Genomic DNA, 19025 nt, shown 5'->3' on the forward strand with positions numbered 1-19025 from the left:
CGGCGCTGCGCAGATAGATCGCTGTATGACATCAAGTAGCGCGAAAGCGATTCCAAAGGTGGCCTTTTGAATCACTCTCGCGATACTTTGATGTCACATGCAGACCGTTTTGCGCAGCGCCGCAGTAAGTCAAACACACCTCTCTCGCTCCTTCTCTGACACGGTCTCTTCCTGCTGCATCACAACAGTCGCTAGAGGATCGGGTAACGCCGCGGCTATTTCCACCGTCTCGCGGAGTTTTTATTTCAATAAATGTAACAGAATTCCTCCGCGACAGCTTCAGCCGTCGAGCGCGTCGCCGTCAGCCCGAGCGGACGTCATTTAACGTGTGAAGCGCGGTGGGAAATGGCGAGGCCGGAGCAGGTCCTGCTTTTAGAGCCGCAGCACGAGCTGAGATTTCGAGGTGAGTGACTGACACGGCCCTAGACTTGCAGCTATAACGTCGAGGAGACGAAGGAAGCCGGTTTTTGTCGCCGTGAGGGAAGCGGTGACATGGCGTTTGTGATGAGGCCTCGGTCCTCATAAAAATAACTAAAGCGTGAAGGGGCGCGATAGCTGTTGATATCTCGTTTGAATGACATCAAATGCCCTTCGCGAGGAAGAACGTTGCAGATAGATCAGCCGGTCGCCATAGAGACCTGCGTGAGGTTTAGCCCAGAAATGACTGACTAGCACGTTAGCTCGAGCTAGCCTGGTTTAGGCCTTGACGTGGTGGGCTGGTCACCGTTCACTGTGCTAATTCGGTTAGTGTGTTACATTTCCACCGGCAGGAAGTCGTGGACACTATTGAGGAAGCTTTATGTAACGATTGTAATACCATTCCAGTACGGTGGGCCCTGACAGGGTTAGTTGAAGGGTTAGTTTACACATCAAAAATCGTACAGACACTGTCATGTCGTTTCAAACCCGTTTCTATACAGTGAAAGTAAATGGGTGCTGAGGCTGTCAGGTTTGGGTGGTAACATGGTTGACAGAAAGAGAAGTCAATACTGATATTTCCAGAAACATCCACTTGACAATTATCAGTTGTCACTATAAAAATATAATAGTAACATGGTTGACATTTTTACAGTTTTATTTGAAATGATTAGCTCCACACCCACAGTCATGAAACCTCAATTTATCAGTTGTTTAGTATAAAAAGTCATAATGACACGGATGACAGTTTTACAGCTTATTTTGACATGACTGCAGTCTTGAAATATCTTGTTCTTGAATAATTCAAAACCGACATTTCTACAAACATTCACTTGTCAGTTGTTTACTGTACTAAATCATGGTAACAGGGCTGTCTGCATGTCTTTTGATCTCCCTGCTGTATTAAGGCTTTTTTATAATCCAAATACTTTACTATAACTAAATAAGTGGTCCTTGTATAAAGCCTTGTCATGAGATATGTACCTTAACCTGTTTTGTAGATTGTATTCTCTGCAGGACTACAATGAACAGTCTTTACTTTCTCAACTTTGTACTATGAGCTGTTTGGAACAAAGTCAAACAAGCTGTGTAGCACCTTATTTTTACTTGTCTTGCTGATCCCAACTTATCAATAATGAAACCTTTAATTGTTTGATATTCCAAGACAATACGTGTGCAGTATATCATTTTTTGGTGTTTATTTTTCATTGTTGGGTGATCTTGCCTGTTGAGCAATGATGTGTTGTTCTATTATAACAAGGGACGTGTGTTATTATTGCACAAGTGTTGAATTGAAAATGTTGTGGCTTATTCTTAAGAACAGAAGTTTTTAAAGTCCCCGTGAACCGGAAGTTGCGATCATTTTTTCTTCCGTATTCTGACACATTTCTGAGTTAAAAGGAATTTCAAAGGAGAAAATGAGTGGGTGTGGCTTGCGTTTTTCACTGCGAATTGATTGGATATATAAACAGCTGTTGCATTGATTTGAAATGAAACTGGTAGCAGACTGACAGTTGAAGGGGAGGAGTTAACGGATGCTCCGGCCCAGAGCCATTGAGAGAGAGTTCTGCCAACAGAAGTCCAAAACGCTGGAGCGTCACGTGATTCATGGAGCCTTCAGATAGTTCCAGGATGTTATGAATTCTCTTTAAATGCTTTATTTCTTTCATTTTTTTATTCATTAAATGGCTTTCGTCTTTAAATGGGTTAGAAGTTTACCTCGGTTGGTCTGTTTAGTCGCAGCTCCATATGCGTTACTAGTAACTTCCGGGAACTATTGAGAGCCTCCATTGCTGTGACGAACGAAGTTGACGCGACTCTCTCTATCAATGGCTCTGCTCTGGCCAAGCTGTCTAATTTACGTCATTTCAGATGGATAGTCATTACAGGAAGGAAGTGCATTTTCAGATTTTAACTGAAAATTATGAGGGTACATGAATTTTAAAAAGAAAATGACCCACATTGATAAGGTATTTACTATAAACGCTGCAATATTTCATGAAAAAATAAAAATTGTCATTTTTAATTTCATCGGGACTTTAAAGACAGTGGACCTGTCACACAATGGCGTCCCCCAGTTGTTAATATTTAGTTTTACATTTTAAAAAAGTGAGACATTTTACCTGTCACTCTCACTATCCTCCTTTCTTGGCCTCTTTGCAAAAAACTGTATTTTTTTCCACGGGCCTACGTTGATTTTTATTTGCCAGACTTGATAATTATATTGATATATAATTATATCAGTATCATGGGACATTAAAAAGTAGCTATTATTACCCATCCATCCATATTTTAAATAACAGTTCTTATTTTTCACCATATTCAATTCAATTAACACCCTTATTTTTTTCAATCACGATGTTGGGCCGGCATCGTGATTGCCCTGCATGATGCAATTTTCGTCATCAGGAGGGTCTGCGGTCGTCCGCACATCCCGTACGCGTACAGCACATTCCCAAGACAAATGTTGACAGCCGAGTCCACAGTATGACATTCTGCGCATGTGTCGAGCTCGTCTATTCATGCTTATCCGCAGTTGAGTATGATTTGGAAGCTGCGCGATGCGTGTGTGCACGAGACGGAGACAGACGTAGAAAGTGAACGCAAACAGTGAATCGTATTAATGCGCTCACGTTGCGTGTGTGTAAACTTGTCAATGACGACCTGAACTGTGCGCATCCGCAATGGCAGCGGGAAACATCAGTGCCGCGTGACCCGCGCAGTTGACTAATCACACACACACACAGCCTACTATACACTGGTAGGCTCACGATCTACTCGTCTTTCCACATGAAATAACAACCGGAAGAAATTTCCAAATTTGCAGGTCGTACATGTGCGAGTACTTGTGAAAAAAAATCATGCTGTCTTGAAAACTGGTCACAAAATGTGTTTTGGTCGCAGTCTTGAGCACTCATATAATTGTTTTTAATGTTTTGGCAGATGGCCATCTAGCAAACTGATATGCCCCGCCCCCCGATGTCATCGTCCATCACGATGGTTCACTGTAGGCATCGTCCAATGCCAATTTGGTAGACATCGCCCAACCCTAATTCAGACAGAGTCTCGTGAGTTTTGTGTTTGACATATCAGTTGTTTCAACCGTTCATTAAAATGAATCGGTTCAATTGAGTCATTAGGACTCGAATCGGTCGTTAGCAGATGCACTGTGTGTTAATCACTGCTTTGAGGACAGGATAGGTTTTGTTTGTTTGTACGAAGCTACGAGCGGAACCCTTGTCAGAGAAAAGGAAACCTGTTTTTAAGCGCAGTTCATCCAGGGTTAATTCAGGTAAAATATTCACCGGGTGCGCCACGTGTAACATGGATTCGGTCTTTTGACTTTTTGACATCTTTTCAGTTGCTTTTGATTGATGTGTGCGGGAGAGGGACAGTTCAATACAAGACGGTAATGGGGTATGAGTGATGACGTCCTTCCGCTAAAATCACTGCCAGCTCTGTTACATCCGGCCCCATAGGGAACAATGGTGTTTCGCTTCAGGATGCACATAGGATTACAATCAACAATGTGAGTCTAATTATTCAAACACTTAGTATTGCCAATATACGTAGCTACACTTACAGAGCAAACCCTTAACTATTGCATTTCTATATTTTATTCAGACGAAGGCAGTCCATTTATAGGCAGTCGTGGCCTAATGGTTAGAGAGTCGGACTCGTGACCAGAAGGTTGCCAGTTCGATTCAGGGCCGGCGGGTAACGACTGGGGTGCCCTTGAGCAAGGCCCCTTACCTACACTTGCTCCCTGGGCGCTGCAGTGATAGCTGCCCACTGCTCCGGGTGTACGTGTGTTCACCACTTGCTGTGCGTGTGTTCACTACTCTCTGGATGGGTTAAATGCAGAGGTCACATTTCGGGTATGGGTCACCATACCTGACAAATAGGTCACTTTCACTTCAATACGCATGGAGCGATTTTCTGCTACAAAGAGTTCGGTTAGCCAATATTCACCAGCTCAGTTGCTAGATTGAATTGTGAATTGGTTTAGGCCTCATCGGTGTGTTTTGACCAACCAGAACTGTTTTGTGAATGAAAGGACAACATCCAGGTGGATAATATGTAGCCTGCTTTACATTCAAATGTTTTAACAAAGTTGAAGAAATTTGGAGTCCACTGCATAATTGTTGGATGTTGTCCAAAGCCTGGCGTGAGCTTATGTTTTATGAATGAAGTATCGTGAATTCATTCTCAAGACAGGACATGGCTCTGGTTAGGATTTTAAAATTTTACTTTCAGTTCATAAAGAGAGATTAATGGCACTCAAGATGTTCTGGCGCTTAGTGAAGTTACATCATTTCCTTTATGCACGTAAACGTAAAGCAGTTGCCCTGTGTTGCTGATTCTGCCAGTCATGCCATCCCTCCCGTCTCACAAATGTTAACGTTAACTTTAGTTACTATTAACCCATCTGCCACTGCGTGCCATTTCACATTTAAAACTTCTAAAGCTGAGACTCGTCCGAGACGTTCAGGAAGTCAGGCTAGCCAATAATAGGTGGCTATTTTTCAACAATTATATGTGATCTTGGAAAGTATAAAAGGCATTTTGATCCCTCTGTGATTCTGAGGTGATCTGAACACTTGTAATGAGGTAAAGCTGTTAAAATATGCCGACGTCTCATTGATTTAGCGCGGCTGCCCGTTCTTCTGCCCGTTCCAATACCTTGATCTACGTGGCAAAATTACATAAGTGCACATCGGTTCAGACCTTGGACAGCTGCATTATAATAATGATCATGAAACGGTCCTGTGATAAATATGTTTTAGGGCTATAAAACAGGGTGTAAATGAGAGACAGATGTAGAAATGCAGAGCTGGAAAGAGAAGTCACATCTGCACGCGCGTGGGATGCCAAGTATCTCTCCGTACACATGAGCGCCACATTTCTGCAGACAGATGTGTATTTCCGAACTGTACGAAAGGCACGCATCGGCACTTTTCCAGCATAGGGCTTTATTTGACAGAACTATCTATTTAATAATACGTACGGTCATTTTTTAAAGGTTCTCGAGGGAACACGTGTCTACGTCTGCAGAATATTCTAGAAACTTCCTGAACATCATTCTGTCTCTGGGCATCACATTTTTAGATCTTAAACATATGTATACATTAAGCATGACCGAATAGGGATGTTTTTATCCCTCTTGGTTCTGTAAAGCAGTTTGTATTGATCGGCGATGTTATAGCTTACCTAATAAAGCGTAAGTAATACAGGTACAAGAAGGATGTCTTTGTGCATTACACGTGCTTTGCAATAAATTCTGCCTCTAATTGGATCAGCTGCTCCACACACACACTTATAGAAATGAAGCTTTTTAACTGGTATGGTCATTTATTGGACTCCTTTATCTCTCTGTCAAGGGTATTAAAGGGCTTCGTTCATTTCATCTGCGTCTTTACTTCTGCGACATGATAAAAGCTGAAACAACATAAGGCTCACAATGAGTTTCATGTGTCACAGCTTCTCAATAATTGAACCGGTTTAATAGAATTAACCCTGATGAGGTGTTGCATACTTGATGTGTGTTGCTGCTTATAACAAAGGGTGAAAGATGTTGGGACAGAATAAAAATGTGTATGGTTGATGTTTCACATTAATATGGAATAGAAATCGACCCTTTAGTTTCTCAGTACATGTTCTTTGGTTGTTCGTGCGTGATTCATCATTGAAAATTATTTCATAGAAATAATAGTTTACCTTTGTAGAGAAAGTCATTTCATGTTGGTTAGTGTGAATGTTTATTTAAAGAAAGCGTTATTGTGTAGTTGGTACAGCACATAAAAAGGCACAATGCACTTGTAATGTTCTTCAGAGATGAATCAGTTCTTTCTGTTGAGAACTAATCAACCACGAATCCAAATAATTTGCTATTCAAAACTTAGTTTTCACACCATGTGTTACCCATTTTCATTGATACAGTCAGTTTACCCAAAGCTTACTCTAGTGTTATGCTTGGACTTCAGGATTTATGGTGTTGCTAAACATGTGTAGTATTTTTCTTAATGTTACAACATTAACGTTTCGATTTTATTTGCAGAAAAAATATTTTAATGATGCTTTTGCCACACAAGAATGTTGAAATTTAGGTTGATTTATCCATGTATTAACAAAACAACCTTTATGTTGTCTCATGCCAGTAAAACAATCTTCATCCATATTGTCTGGATTCCAGTTCGGCTCGACCGTCCTGATGTCTCAGTATTGTTTTCACATCCACACCCTGTTCATCACCACAAACATTTTAATCGTCTGACGCTGTGACACAAACCGATTAGCATCAGCCTGTGGCAGAACAAACTCGGATTGTTCCGTCTTCCTGAAAAGCGCTATTATTTCTGCCGAGGCGTTAAACGAATATCATGCTTGAGATCAACACTGTGTGTTTTAGTGTGTTTGATGTATCACACATTTTTTATGCGTTCGTGTTAAATCGTTTAGTCTAGGTGGTGTGAAATTGGTTTAAAGATTGTACACTGGTGTGGTTTCTGTTATTGCTCTTGATCAGCATGGCATGTTTTTCCATATTAGGATCATTTTTGCTATCGTTTTATAGATTGCAAAAAAAACGTTTTCTCCCTTTCTCCATTCCTTCCCATGTTCTTGAAATCTGATTATAAATTTAGATGTGATAATCGTTGACCTTAATCTAAAGTCAATGTCTCTTTCTTTCTGTCTCTCATAGGTCCGTTTACAGATGTGGTGACCTCCACCCTCAAGCTTGCTAATCCCACAGACAGAAATGTGTGTTTTAAAGTAAAGACGACTGCACCGCGCCGTTACTGCGTGCGGCCAAACAGCGGTGTGATTGATGCTGGAACCTCCATCAATGTCTCGGGTAACATACCTTACTTGCCTTTATGATGTTTTGGACAGTAAACAGCTTTTAAGGTTTTGGACCAGATTTATCAACATAAGTACTGATATTATATGAATTCTTCAATGCAGCGAAGTATTCACTGCAATTGTTCATATATAGACTCTTAACATTTGAGTGAGTCTCTAAATGTATTTTAAGACCCTTTAATGTCTAATGTACAATCAAAACGTACAGATGAGGACCTTAAAGGGAATGTTTACCCAAAAATGAAGATTTCTTTATCATTTATTCACACTCGTGTCATTCCAAGCCTGTATGGTACACAGATATTTCAATGCTTTTATAATGGCCCTTATGACATTGTATAGACACAAAACCATTATTCAAAATACGGGCCTCCAGACTAACTTTTTTTTACTAGGAGCACTGTAGCCCCTGACTGAAAATTTTAGGAGCGCAAGCAAAAAATATGGGGGCACACCTTAAATCAACCTGCAATGCAATTATTCACATTTCCCCCCAAAATAACTGTATTACTGATATTGACAAATAAGTAACTTGATGATAGCAGATTTGGCTCTGGCAGAGTCTACAGAGAAGCTTTGTTATTGAGAGACTGTAATCTGAATTCATTTGAACTTGTGCTTGTCAAAAAGTATATATTTAATTGTTTACGGTGTTACACATTAAAGCAAAATGAAAGGCCTCGTGTTATGTTCTTACTATGATTTTATTGTGTATTAAGGACACTTTTCCTCAAGTTCTCAACACATGTAAATATAACGTCAAATAAAACTTAACAAGAGCATTCGCCTGTAGTTCGTTCTTGCTGTGAACGGATTTTAAATGATCCAGTGCTGTCTCAAGTAATCCACAGATAAATGACGTTTCCTGAACTCCTCCGCGGTTAGTTTCGTTTTAAACGTCTCATATATCAAATCGTTTATCCTCGGGCTCAAGAAATCCGTAACAGCAAACAGCGACTCGTAGTAATGCGCTAACGTTGTGTGTGTGTAAACTTGTTATGACGACCTGGATGGTGCGCGTCCGCAGGAAACATCATTGACGCGTGAGTGACCCGCGCACTGGTGCGCAGTTGACTATCACACACAGCCTGCACTGGTGGCAGGTCGCGTTCTACTTGTCTTTCCACATGAAATAAAGAATAGAAGAAATTCCAAATTTGCAGTTCACACATGCGCAAAATGCTTGCGCTGTCTCGAAAACTGGTCGCATTAAGTCTCCGTCTGGAGCCCTGAAATAGCTTATTTTGGTCAGCTGAAGAGTCATATACAGGTTATGAATAATAGTACAGATGCCAGAATTTGTATTTTTGGGTGAACAATCCCTTTAAATCTCCAATTTGGGCTCTTTCTGTATGATCTTTTACCTTGCGCTTACTCTCGAGTAGTAGTGTGGAATAGCAGAACGTTTTTTTTTTTTTACGCAGGGCACTTTTAAATACCCAACTGCTCTTTGTGTATGATGGAATCTTTGACGCAACCTCAGTATATTTTTGTAACAACAGTTGTTGGTCTCTCAGACCTCTTGAGAGGTTCCCTAACATCTCGGCTGTTTTGAAATCTCAACGCTTCTTGGAATCCCACTGACGTTTGTAAATTGCAGTCATTATTTAGTGGTTATTCCGGTATTTTGGGATTTTTCTCCATGGTGAATAGTCTGGTGCTTGTCGATATGTACAACAGCTTTCACTCACTCCAGTTACATACTCCATCAGTATTTAAAATGAATGACAGGCTGGTTTTTAGAATACTGATCCCTAGCGAGTTAAAGGCTGTGGATACAGGATACAGGTTTTAGTTCATGGGGTTTTGATGTTCATCCAGACCTATGAGGCAATTCCTGTGTCTCTATTCATTCTCACACGTCACTGCGGGTCAGGCGTGGTAAAGTTGGCTTCTTACCGGTCAAAAGCAACAACTTCAAACACAGCCAACTCCTTTCTAGGTTATATAGCTCTGTCGACATCATCTCAAAAGCAGTCATTTCAGTAATGCACTTGTCATGGAAGTCAATGGCACAGTTATGCCAGAGAGTATAAAAGCAGAAATGTGAAGCTTGTATCTGTGCTACAGCACTAACATGAATTATTCAGTAGGAAATGTTTATTATTAGTAGCGCTTGCTAATGCTCATACTTTGGTTTAGGAAGTTAAGTCGCTGACCCTGAGGATTCAGATTTGATGCATAACTCATCGCGGTGTTTGTGCTATGAAAATGAATACCTGAAATTGCACAGCTTAAGGAGACGTGTGCTATGATTCTAACCTAAAAAGTGATTGTACTTCAAATTTTATGGTAAATGAAAACTCATTTAGATTAAAGGTACCTGGACCATATATACCCACCGGAATGTCTTTTAAGACTTGGCGTAAGCTCTTTAAAGGGACCGTTTACCCCCCAAAAAATTCTGTCATCCTTTACCCGCCCTGCTGTTGTTCCAAATTTGGATTAATATCATGACCAACACAGAGAAAGATATTTAGAAGAATGCTTGGAACCAAACAGTTCTTGGCCACCATTGACTACCATAGTGGGAGAAATTACAGTGGTAGTCAAAAGTGGCCCAGAACTGTTTGCTTTCCTACATTCTTCAAAATATCTCCAACAGAATAAAGCAATTTTTCCTACAATAGTTGTCAGTGGTGGCCAAGAAGTGTTTGGTTACAAACATTCTTCCAAATATCTTTCCAAATATTTACACAGATTTTGGAACAACTGAAGGGTGAGCAAAATGTTCATTTTTTGGGGTGAACTTTTCTTTTAGAACTATCTAGCAAGAGCATAGCCATGCACTTACTACAACACCGAATACCTCAGCAACCACATAGGAATGATCTGGCAGACACTCAGTTTTCTAGACTGTTTTTTTTTAGGTGGGACTACTTTTCTAGAAGGACAAAATTTAGGGTCATTGTGTGGGTGTGTTGAGTTTACTCCATGTAAACAGTGCTTTACGGATATAGTTGCGTCATATCCACACTGCGTCCATGGTTATCGACTTACTATAAACATGATTGTGTTTGTTTCTACAACTGAGGATGAGTCGAAATTATTGTCTGCCGTTATCAACAGAATTCCAGAGTATTTCCTTAACTGCCAATGACATCAGATGTTGGGGGAGGCCACAATAAAACTCCAACATTAAAGGAGTAGTTAACTTCAAAATTTGCCCCCATTCACTTTCCATAGTAATTTTTATTCCTACTATGGAAAGTCAATGGGGGCGAATTTAGAAGAAAATGACTCCTTTAATATGGTTTATTATGGACACAGAACATTTGCTTTAGAACTTAGCAGGTCAACCAAACCCCGAGTGATGTCTGGATTTCTTCACATTTTTCTTTCTCTGTTCAGGTTTGTAGTTTTTTGCCAAGGGAATTCTAAGGTCACATTTCATAATTAATGGAGTTGTTTGCAGTTATCTCTAGCGATCCGGTTAGTTGTGCAGAGGAATGATTTCTGTTTTTTTCTGCAGTCAGGTGCTTCATTGTGGTTCGACTGCTGTCGTGACCACACAAGCTTGTTGTGATTAAAACTGTGCTGTTTTAATATGTGTACAATACATAAAGAAAACAAGAACAGTCTGTACAAATGGCTCGTAAAGTCTGTGTAAAAGGAAGCGGTTGTGCCAAACACGGTTGCAGTCTCGGTTTGTGGAGATCCAATAAAACCATAGTAATCCTAATACGTGGAGAACCTTCTGGCTTTTTACATTGCAAATATTTGAAACTAAACATTGTTTAAAGGGATAGTTCACCAAAAAAAGGAAAATTCGCACCGTCAGATTGTTCTAAAACTGTAAAAATGTCTTTGTTCTGCTAAACACAAAGGAAGATATTTGGAAGAATGTCAGTAACCAAACAGATCTCATCCCCCATTGACTCCCATAGTATTTATTTTCCCTACTATGGCAGTAAATAAGGGATGAGATCTGTTTGGTTACTGACATTCTTCCAAATATCTGCAGAAATTTATACAGTTTTGCAACAACCTAAGGGTGAGTAAATGACAGAATTTTCATTTTTGGGTGAACTATCCCTTTATCCCTTTTGTACTGTATATTTGCATTGGTGTTTTTTCTGTAGTATGCATTAGCAGGCGATCAATAGAAGTTTCTCTGTGGCCAATATAATGCTGATGTTAAGCATATCACTGACATAATATGAATTATCTCCATTTGCGACTAATTAAATTCATCAACGTATCGCACAATTAATTCGATTAAACATTTTAATCGATTGACAAATTATAAGAATGCCATTACATGAACTGAAACATACTTTTACTTTCTCTTCACACAGGTTAGCTCAGGTCAAGGTTGAATTTGCACATTACTTCAAAATATTGCTGATAGGAACTTCGCAGATAAACCCTACATGATCAAATGAAACCAATGTTGCTGATAGTGAAATACCTTCTTTCAAACTGAAATGTATTTGTAAAAAACAGCACTGACAAAAAAGAACATTCTCAGTCTTCTCCCGTCGTCTGTTTTTAGTTTGAAGTACTGGAGCCGCTTGATTGTCGTAATGGCGATCAAAACCAAGCAAAGTTTTGGGGAATCACTGTTCACCATCTTTGAGCTCGGCTCTAGCGGCCACATCTGAGAAAACCTCCTCGGTCTTTGAAATTAAGAGATCATTTATTTTTAATGAAACTTAGCAGCAGTTTTCCAGGATCACTCGCACGTTTATCCCGATGTGAAAAAGGCCTATTGAATGGGAGTTTTGCGTCTTTTAAAAGGGCAGCGCGGGGTTGAATTTGCCCATCAGTACTGATTTTCAACGTGCCGGCTCTCGTGCGCCCGGCATAAGAAAGTCATCATTGTAAATCATGGTAACGGCTTTAAATGAGGTTTTCCTCGTTGGAATGACATCAAATAACGTGGCCTTCTTTGGATAGAGATGATGGGGTTGTAGACCCGTACTTCCACACACATCCGACACCTGGTTTGAGTTAAAGGCTGAATGCGGTGTTATCTTGAAAATGCTGTTTGGAAACTGTGAGAAAAATTACCCTTCTGGGGTCGTTGACATTTTATCAGCTACAACGTTTGTAGTGGGATTACACGAAATAAATGGATAAATCTCTTTGTTTAATGTAGTGTAATGTCGTCTGTGATGAAAGTATTTCATCACATTGGAACTTTAGAGAGCACCTACATTCTGGCTGTTTACATACTCTCTAGTGTGTGCGCGTGCGCGTGCGTGTGCGTGTGCGCGTGCGTGCGTGCGTGTGTGTGTGTGTGTGTGTTTTGTTCTCTTTTTTGAACATGTTGTAGCTGTATCCTTGTGGTTTGTGCATTTGTTCAAATATAAAAAATGTAAATTTTCCCAGTCTTTTTCCCAAGTTTCCAACGTTTCATGTTATGTTATCATTACCCTGCATATCAAAACTGTAAAATGTCAACTAGATTGCTCTTGTTTGTTTGCATTTACAGTGATGTTGCAGCCATTCGATTACGATCCGAATGAGAAAAGCAAACACAAATTCATGGTACAATCTGTGCTGGCTCCGCCCGATATGACCGACACTGAGGCAGTGGTGAGTACCATACATTTTGTTTAGTACTGTAATTTAGCACCATACCATCTTGTCAGATGTTTACACATACAAGTGTTACAGTGATTTTGACAGACGTCACAAACTAATTAGCATACAGGGTTTTTCCTGGCTCAAAATGAGGCGGAGGTGGTGCCATCCTGATCTTGTACACACGTTTGACATATTAAAAGTTCTAATAAAATTAGATAAAAATGACAATTATTGAGTTATATAAAACATTACTTTTATTCAACCAAACAGAAATGTTTTTTTTTAATCAAATAAAGCTTTTTTATCATTTTCAACTAACTTTTCAGCCCACAATAGCCAACTGAATTAACCAGTCTTTCTAAATGAGCAAAGCTCATTCACATCTTGCATTCTCTGTGGTTCACTTTAAATGATTCAAGGATCTCTTATATTCGCTAGTGACTGAAAAGTTCAATAGTTTAAATGAATCGGTTCAAATGAGTCATTCGTGTGCGAGTCGTTCTGAACGCAATGTGCGTTCATACTGGCGAACTCGCTGTGTACATTATACACTGATTCAACGATCCAGCTGCACAGCTAAAGACATTACAATGATGTACGTCATGTTAATTTAATACATTTCAAGAAATTAAACGTACTTGGATGCAAAACAAACAGCCGTGAAACACAGGCTGGCTCTTGTTCTGCAACTCTTTTTAGCGCCTCAGTGTGCTGATAACGAAACGGCGCCTCCACTGTGGCGTAATGTCACAACTGCAGTTACAAATGACAGTCTGATAAATGCACGCAGCATTTCTTGTGAAGAATCGCAACATAATTTTGGCGAGAGCCTGAGGCGGCACGACATTTGACAGAGGCGGCCGCCTCCAATTTTTCTATGCAGGAAAAACCCTGGCATATTTGTGATGTCATCACATCGTGTTGGTGTTAGCGCTTGATTTCTGTTTTTCTTCTACTCTCTGATCTGTCACATTATACTGTATTTTACAACTGAATGCCACCAGCAGTCACTTTAACTGCTGCTAAAATCCTGATTTATAAACGCAACATCATCGGACAAAATCACAATACAGTACATCTACATCATAGAGCGGCGATATGCTGTTTGCCCTTTCTTGACAGTGTGTTGCTGTATTATCAACTCTTCTTTGATTTTAAATGCAAGTGACAGTTAAATACACTACACGGAGGAGAGGCCGAGGGCTCACACACACATGGAGCTCATCGAAAGGGGACACGCACGTGGCCATGCGCCACTCACACCAAACAAGTCAGGAACGAGAGAAGACACGGAAGTGCTGTGTATCCACTAGTTAATCAATCACAGATACAGTCATTATCACGGATGGATAAAAAAATACAAAATGTGATGCCAAATATACTTGGGCGAAAGTTAATATACCTGGGCGGACCGCCCAAGTAAATGCGTTGTATGGGAAACGCTGACATATAATATGATACAGGAGGCGACCCGACTCCTGTTAATATCTCTCTCACCACAATTTCCTATGATGATCTGAACATTTTTTATTTCATATGTAGGTCATTTTTCTATGTAGTCTGTACAGAGCTTAGGATGGAAAAATGTGTAAACTGTTCAACTGAAACTGTCACTTTTTATTTGTTTGAAAGTGTTGCAAGGGCTGTTTGACATTGTGAGAGATGGAGTAAGTGATAATATTATGACAACCCCCAGTGTCGAGCAAGAGGGTTTGAATCAAATGGTGTGGGTTTGAAGTAATATAAACAAATGTCAGATAACCCCAACGGCGTTCGAACAAGATTCAAATCTCAGGCTCGTGACGCCGTGCTACAGATCGCCTCTGCGTGTTTGAAATGTAACAATAAATAGGTTATGAAAATGTCGGGATGTGGAAAGAAAATACAGAGCAGAGATTTGGCCGTATCCCGAGCCATTTTCACTTCCATCTTCTAAAACGACTTCCTATCTGAACGTTGTAAGTGATTAACATGATACACAGTTTTAGGTTTTCACAAGGTTAGCCGAATGTTTGTCGATAAAATAATCAAAAGGCACACAAATGTTGGGAGTTCATTTGAACTTGGATGGGGCTATTTTCTGTCAGTAGGCCTATACTGAGTTCTGTACTACATTTGCTTATGTTACGATCACCATTTGTGTCATTAGCGGCATCCATTGTGCAAGTTTGTCGCTGTGCATTCTGGGATTGTACTTTCTGTATCCAGTCTCAGCATTTGCACAGTGATATTTTCTAAAGCTTTGTAATGATTTTTTGGACAGTGCTTGTATCCTCTTGTTTGTGTGAACATCTTTGTGTTGTTCTCGTGCAGTGGAAGGAAGCCAAGCCTGAGGATCTGATGGACTCCAAGCTGAGATGTGTCTTTGATATGCCCACTGAAAACGAAAAAACGGTGAGTGGATGCATTTCTTCTGTTGTTCTTCACATCGAGCTTTGCAGCTATCAGTCCGCCTATTATCATCATAACGCCCGCTCCAAGCAATGTTTAATGTTCGAGATGATGTGATGTTCAAAAGCTCTTTAAAATGCCAGACGTACCACTGTTTAAAACAGACAGAAACTTATTGAAGACTTATAAATGGTTTTATCTTTTGTCTCTCTTCAAGGGTTTTATAGATTCAAGTTCATCTTGTCTTGTTCTTCATTAATTCAAATTCACATTTGTTTGTGGCGGCAGCATGACATGGACAGCAATAAGATCTCCAGTCTTTCAAAGTCTGAATCATCCACATTGTCAATGAAGTCCATGGCTGCCGGTTTGGATGATGGAGAGGTGAAAAAGATCATGGAGGAGTGCAAAAGGCTGCAGACGGAGGTTCAGCGGCTACGAGAGGAGAACAAACAGATCAGGGTGAGGGTGTGTTTTATGAATTTTACTAGTGGGTATGTGCATTTTCACGCGCGGTTTTGGTCACTTCTAGGTTTTTATTTAGTTCTTGCATAAACGTAGTCAACCCGTGTGGGTCGACCTCCGCATGTTACGTTTGTGCACCTAACTATATTAAACAAACCAGAAGCTTGTTTTAATTAATAATGGCCGCAGGGCACAAACCATAGGGAGACCACAGCTGGGCTGCATTACGGCTCCAGTAGAAAATCAAACAGTGTTTGTTATCATAGATGGATGTGCGTTTATTAAAAAGGGCACAGGGTCAAAAGTGCAAGTCTCCAGTTCATTTCTGTGATCTCACTTTCTCTCGATCCTTCTCTCCCTCTCGCCACCTCCCAACCCCAGCAGGAAGACGACGGCCTGCGGATGAGGAAGAGCACGGTCATGTCCGCTCCGCACTCCTCCCCGGCGCTGCGAGTTAAAGAGGAGGGGCTGAGCAGCAGGATGATCGCTCTCATCGTGCTGTTTTTTGTCGTGGGCGTCATCGTAGGCAAGTTGGCCTTGTAAAACCCGAGAGGCGAGCGCTACAAGCATGCACCGTGGACGAAACAAAATCAACACAGACAAGCCACCAACGCAGAATTCGTTTAATCCGAATGACATATCATTTGGGTAGTTTTGGATTAGAGAGGTGTGTAAAATTAAAGCGATTGAGGAATTACATCACGTAATGTGCAATGAAAAAAAATGTTTAAAATAAGCTCCTGGCTCGAAATTGTGAAATCATTCTGCCCTTCTTCCTTAGCCATTTCTGATGCAAGTTCAAACGGATAACAAACGTCACCGATTTTAACCACTAAATGTGTCGTATGGGGTTTTCTAACACCAGATGTGCGATTGAGTGAATGTTGTTTTATCACTTTTCCTATGGAGGTCAAAAACTGCAAATTTAACCTGTATACAAATGCTAAGTCTTTAAAAGTGTCACGTGTGTGTTTAATTTATGCATCCTGCATTAAAACAGCAGTTCACCGAGTATATAGCTTATATGTTTGATGATTTTTCTCCATCTTAGCTACTAAATGATGGAATAGCCCTCTAGCATCATCCGCACTATTGCTTGCGTTTTTATAGATGTTTCACGCAGTCCAACACATATATGTCTGAATACCAAAAGGTATTATGATCCAACATATATTTCCAGTCAGATGTGCTTTATGGCATTGTTTTTATTTGGAAGATCATCAGTTTCGTCAGGCAATGTAAAATATTCGCAGAGCCACGAATCCTTATAAACAATTAAGTGTGCTGCTTTTAAGTCGAAGCTACCACCGTGTTCGACCACAAACTGGCTTTCAAGTGGCTTTTTAAACATCTTGAACCGACTTTGTGGAAATGGACTGTTAGAAACCTTTATTTCAGAACGCTTGACTAGAGAAGTGCTTGGTTGGCGTTTACCTCATCCGTGTGAAAACAATTTCAGCCAATATTACTTTGTAGTAACTGCTGTTTAAGTTGATTTTGCACAATGTTGACGACTCGTGTTCAGAATCAAATCGATAATTCACCTTTGTCTTTTTTCTTTTGGGTGGGGGGATATCTGCTTGAATGCATGGCTCTATCGAGAGCGAAGTGAAAATTTTATTAAGTTCCTCCAAAGGTCTCCTAAGTCCACCTGTGTTTCCATCTCGCCTGTAGTCCGAATGAACTTCTTGTGAAATCATTTTATAATCGTGCAGCTGCTAATGGTCATCTATACATGCCAACTGGTTGAAGGTCTCTCTCTCTGTGAACTTTCTAGCTGACGATCCCGTGAAGAGAGTTGAGTTTCATCCGGCCCGTAAACACCAACCCTTCCTTTATAAATCGAACAAAAGCGAGCGTAGTTAGCGAACACAAACGCTGGCGGCCTTGAGGTCTTGTTTGAGTATTGCGTCTCCTGTATTCTAGCCATGCCGTGCTACACTCATTTCCAGAAAAATGCATGGCTTCGATATGCCTTGTCGGTGGTCTGAAACGCACACACTGGTTTATCGCGCAGCATACGGCTTTAAGAACACTCCTTGAATATTCTGCACTGTTTTCCTCGGCCCTCTGTGTTCTCGGATGTTTTATTTTGTCGTTTAGATTTAAGTTATGAATAAAGCTTGTATTGCACAAAACTGTTTATATTAAAAATGCACTACATTATAAAGATTGTCATCTTCCCACGCAACGGTCTGATTTTTCTTTTTTTGTGTGTGAAATAGCTGCGATGACATCAGAAAAGAGACTCTTCCTACAAGGGTGCCATTTTGTGACCTGATATGTATTTGTGTCATAGTTTGGTGTTGTGGGGGCGTGTCTTTTTTTGTTCATGTTTCTCTTCCCCCTCTTGAAAAGCTTTTTTCTGTTGATCATCTTATTGCAGATTTTTAAGAACGGGAGGAGCTTACGATGTTGACAAAAACTTTGCTTTGTAAGTAACTTTAGGAGATGTTCAGGGTTTCGGACTGCTGTTCGTATATATTTCACAGAGGAATGTGATTGTTTTTGAGAGGGAGGGCTTTGGGGGCCTATCAGCCAATCAGCTGGCTCGTAAAAATACTTCTAGTACCCCAGACCTTGACATGTGATGTAAACATGAAGGTGACCGTTTTGTATGTATATAAATAAATAAATGAGTCTAAGATAAACATTAAGGTTGATATTCCTAGTCAAGTAGTCTATAATGGTATATAAAGAAACCCCAACTTTGTTGGACTATGTAGCATCTTAATAAATTAAATCAATAAAGCCCCAGACCAAAAGTTTTGTCATGTCTGTTCTTCTCTCATGTCGGTGTGTTTTAGATGGTGACAAGAATATGGTAATGCACAATTCATCTTGATTTAACAGATGTTATCTTATTACAGTTTTTAAGTGACTATTTATATGTTATATTAGGCATATTGAGGTCATTTTTATCTTAAACATAAAGAGTTTGGTTAAACTAATGAAATTCTAAAGGTACTGGATCATGTCTCCTAGTTTGCTGTGCTTTTGGCATTATTATTAATAATAATAATGCATTTATGCATTTATTTTTCTATAGCGCCTTTCTACAAACTCAAGGTCACTTAACAAAAGAAGACCAAAAACAAGGGAAAAAAGATATTAAATGATATTAAACAGATATTAAATTGCAAAGCAGTTAATTAAGTATATGGTAGATATAGACTGTTGTTTTAAGAGGAATTGGTTAAGTTTAGAAGGATCAAGTAGTCGTAAGTAAATGGTGATAACATTTTGGAAGAAAAAATAATTATAAAAAGTTTTATTTTAAAAATGAAAGCTGTGAAATCAATGAAATATGCTGTTTAAACTGAGTAAATGTAAGTAAAAGAAACAAGTAAATCTGA

At 39.9% G+C, this 19025-nt stretch overlaps 1 protein-coding gene across 3 annotated transcripts; it reads left to right on the forward strand.

Annotated features, from left to right (window-relative positions):
• The first annotated feature begins 136 nt into the window (after positions 1-136).
• On the forward strand, positions 137-18434 carry vapb (VAMP (vesicle-associated membrane protein)-associated protein B and C). 3 transcript variants are annotated; one of them, XM_057338592.1, is made up of 6 exons: positions 137-403; positions 7121-7273; positions 12719-12822; positions 15127-15207; positions 15493-15672; positions 16054-18434. In XM_057338592.1, exons 1-6 carry the CDS (start codon positions 346-348, stop codon positions 16210-16212), a joined length of 735 nt encoding a protein of 244 aa, XP_057194575.1. In that variant the 5' UTR covers positions 137-345; the 3' UTR covers positions 16213-18434. The 3 variants fall into 3 exon arrangements, with proteins under 3 accessions (XP_057194575.1, XP_057194577.1, XP_057194576.1); XM_057338594.1 differs by having other exon boundaries at positions 139-403; positions 15493-15666; XM_057338593.1 differs by having other exon boundaries at positions 141-403; positions 15493-15666; positions 16051-18434.
• Positions 18435-19025: the final 591 nt, after the last annotated feature.

This window comes from Triplophysa rosa, linkage group LG7, assembly GCF_024868665.1.
Source record: "Triplophysa rosa linkage group LG7, Trosa_1v2, whole genome shotgun sequence".
Taxonomy (NCBI): Eukaryota; Metazoa; Chordata; class Actinopteri; order Cypriniformes; family Nemacheilidae; genus Triplophysa; species Triplophysa rosa.

Bases quoted from the DNA above. Each gene is read 5' to 3' on its own strand.
- vapb (XM_057338592.1), top strand. From the start codon at position 346: ATGGCGAGGCCGGAGCAGGTCCTGCTTTTAGAGCCGCAGCACGAGCTG. The intron at 404-7,120 runs GTGAGTGACTGA...TGTCTCTCATAG, and splicing joins GCACGAGCTGAGATTTCGAG to GTCCGTTTACAGATGTGGTG. The intron at 15,208-15,492 runs GTGAGTGGATGC...TTGTGGCGGCAG, and splicing joins CCACTGAAAACGAAAAAACG to CATGACATGGACAGCAATAA.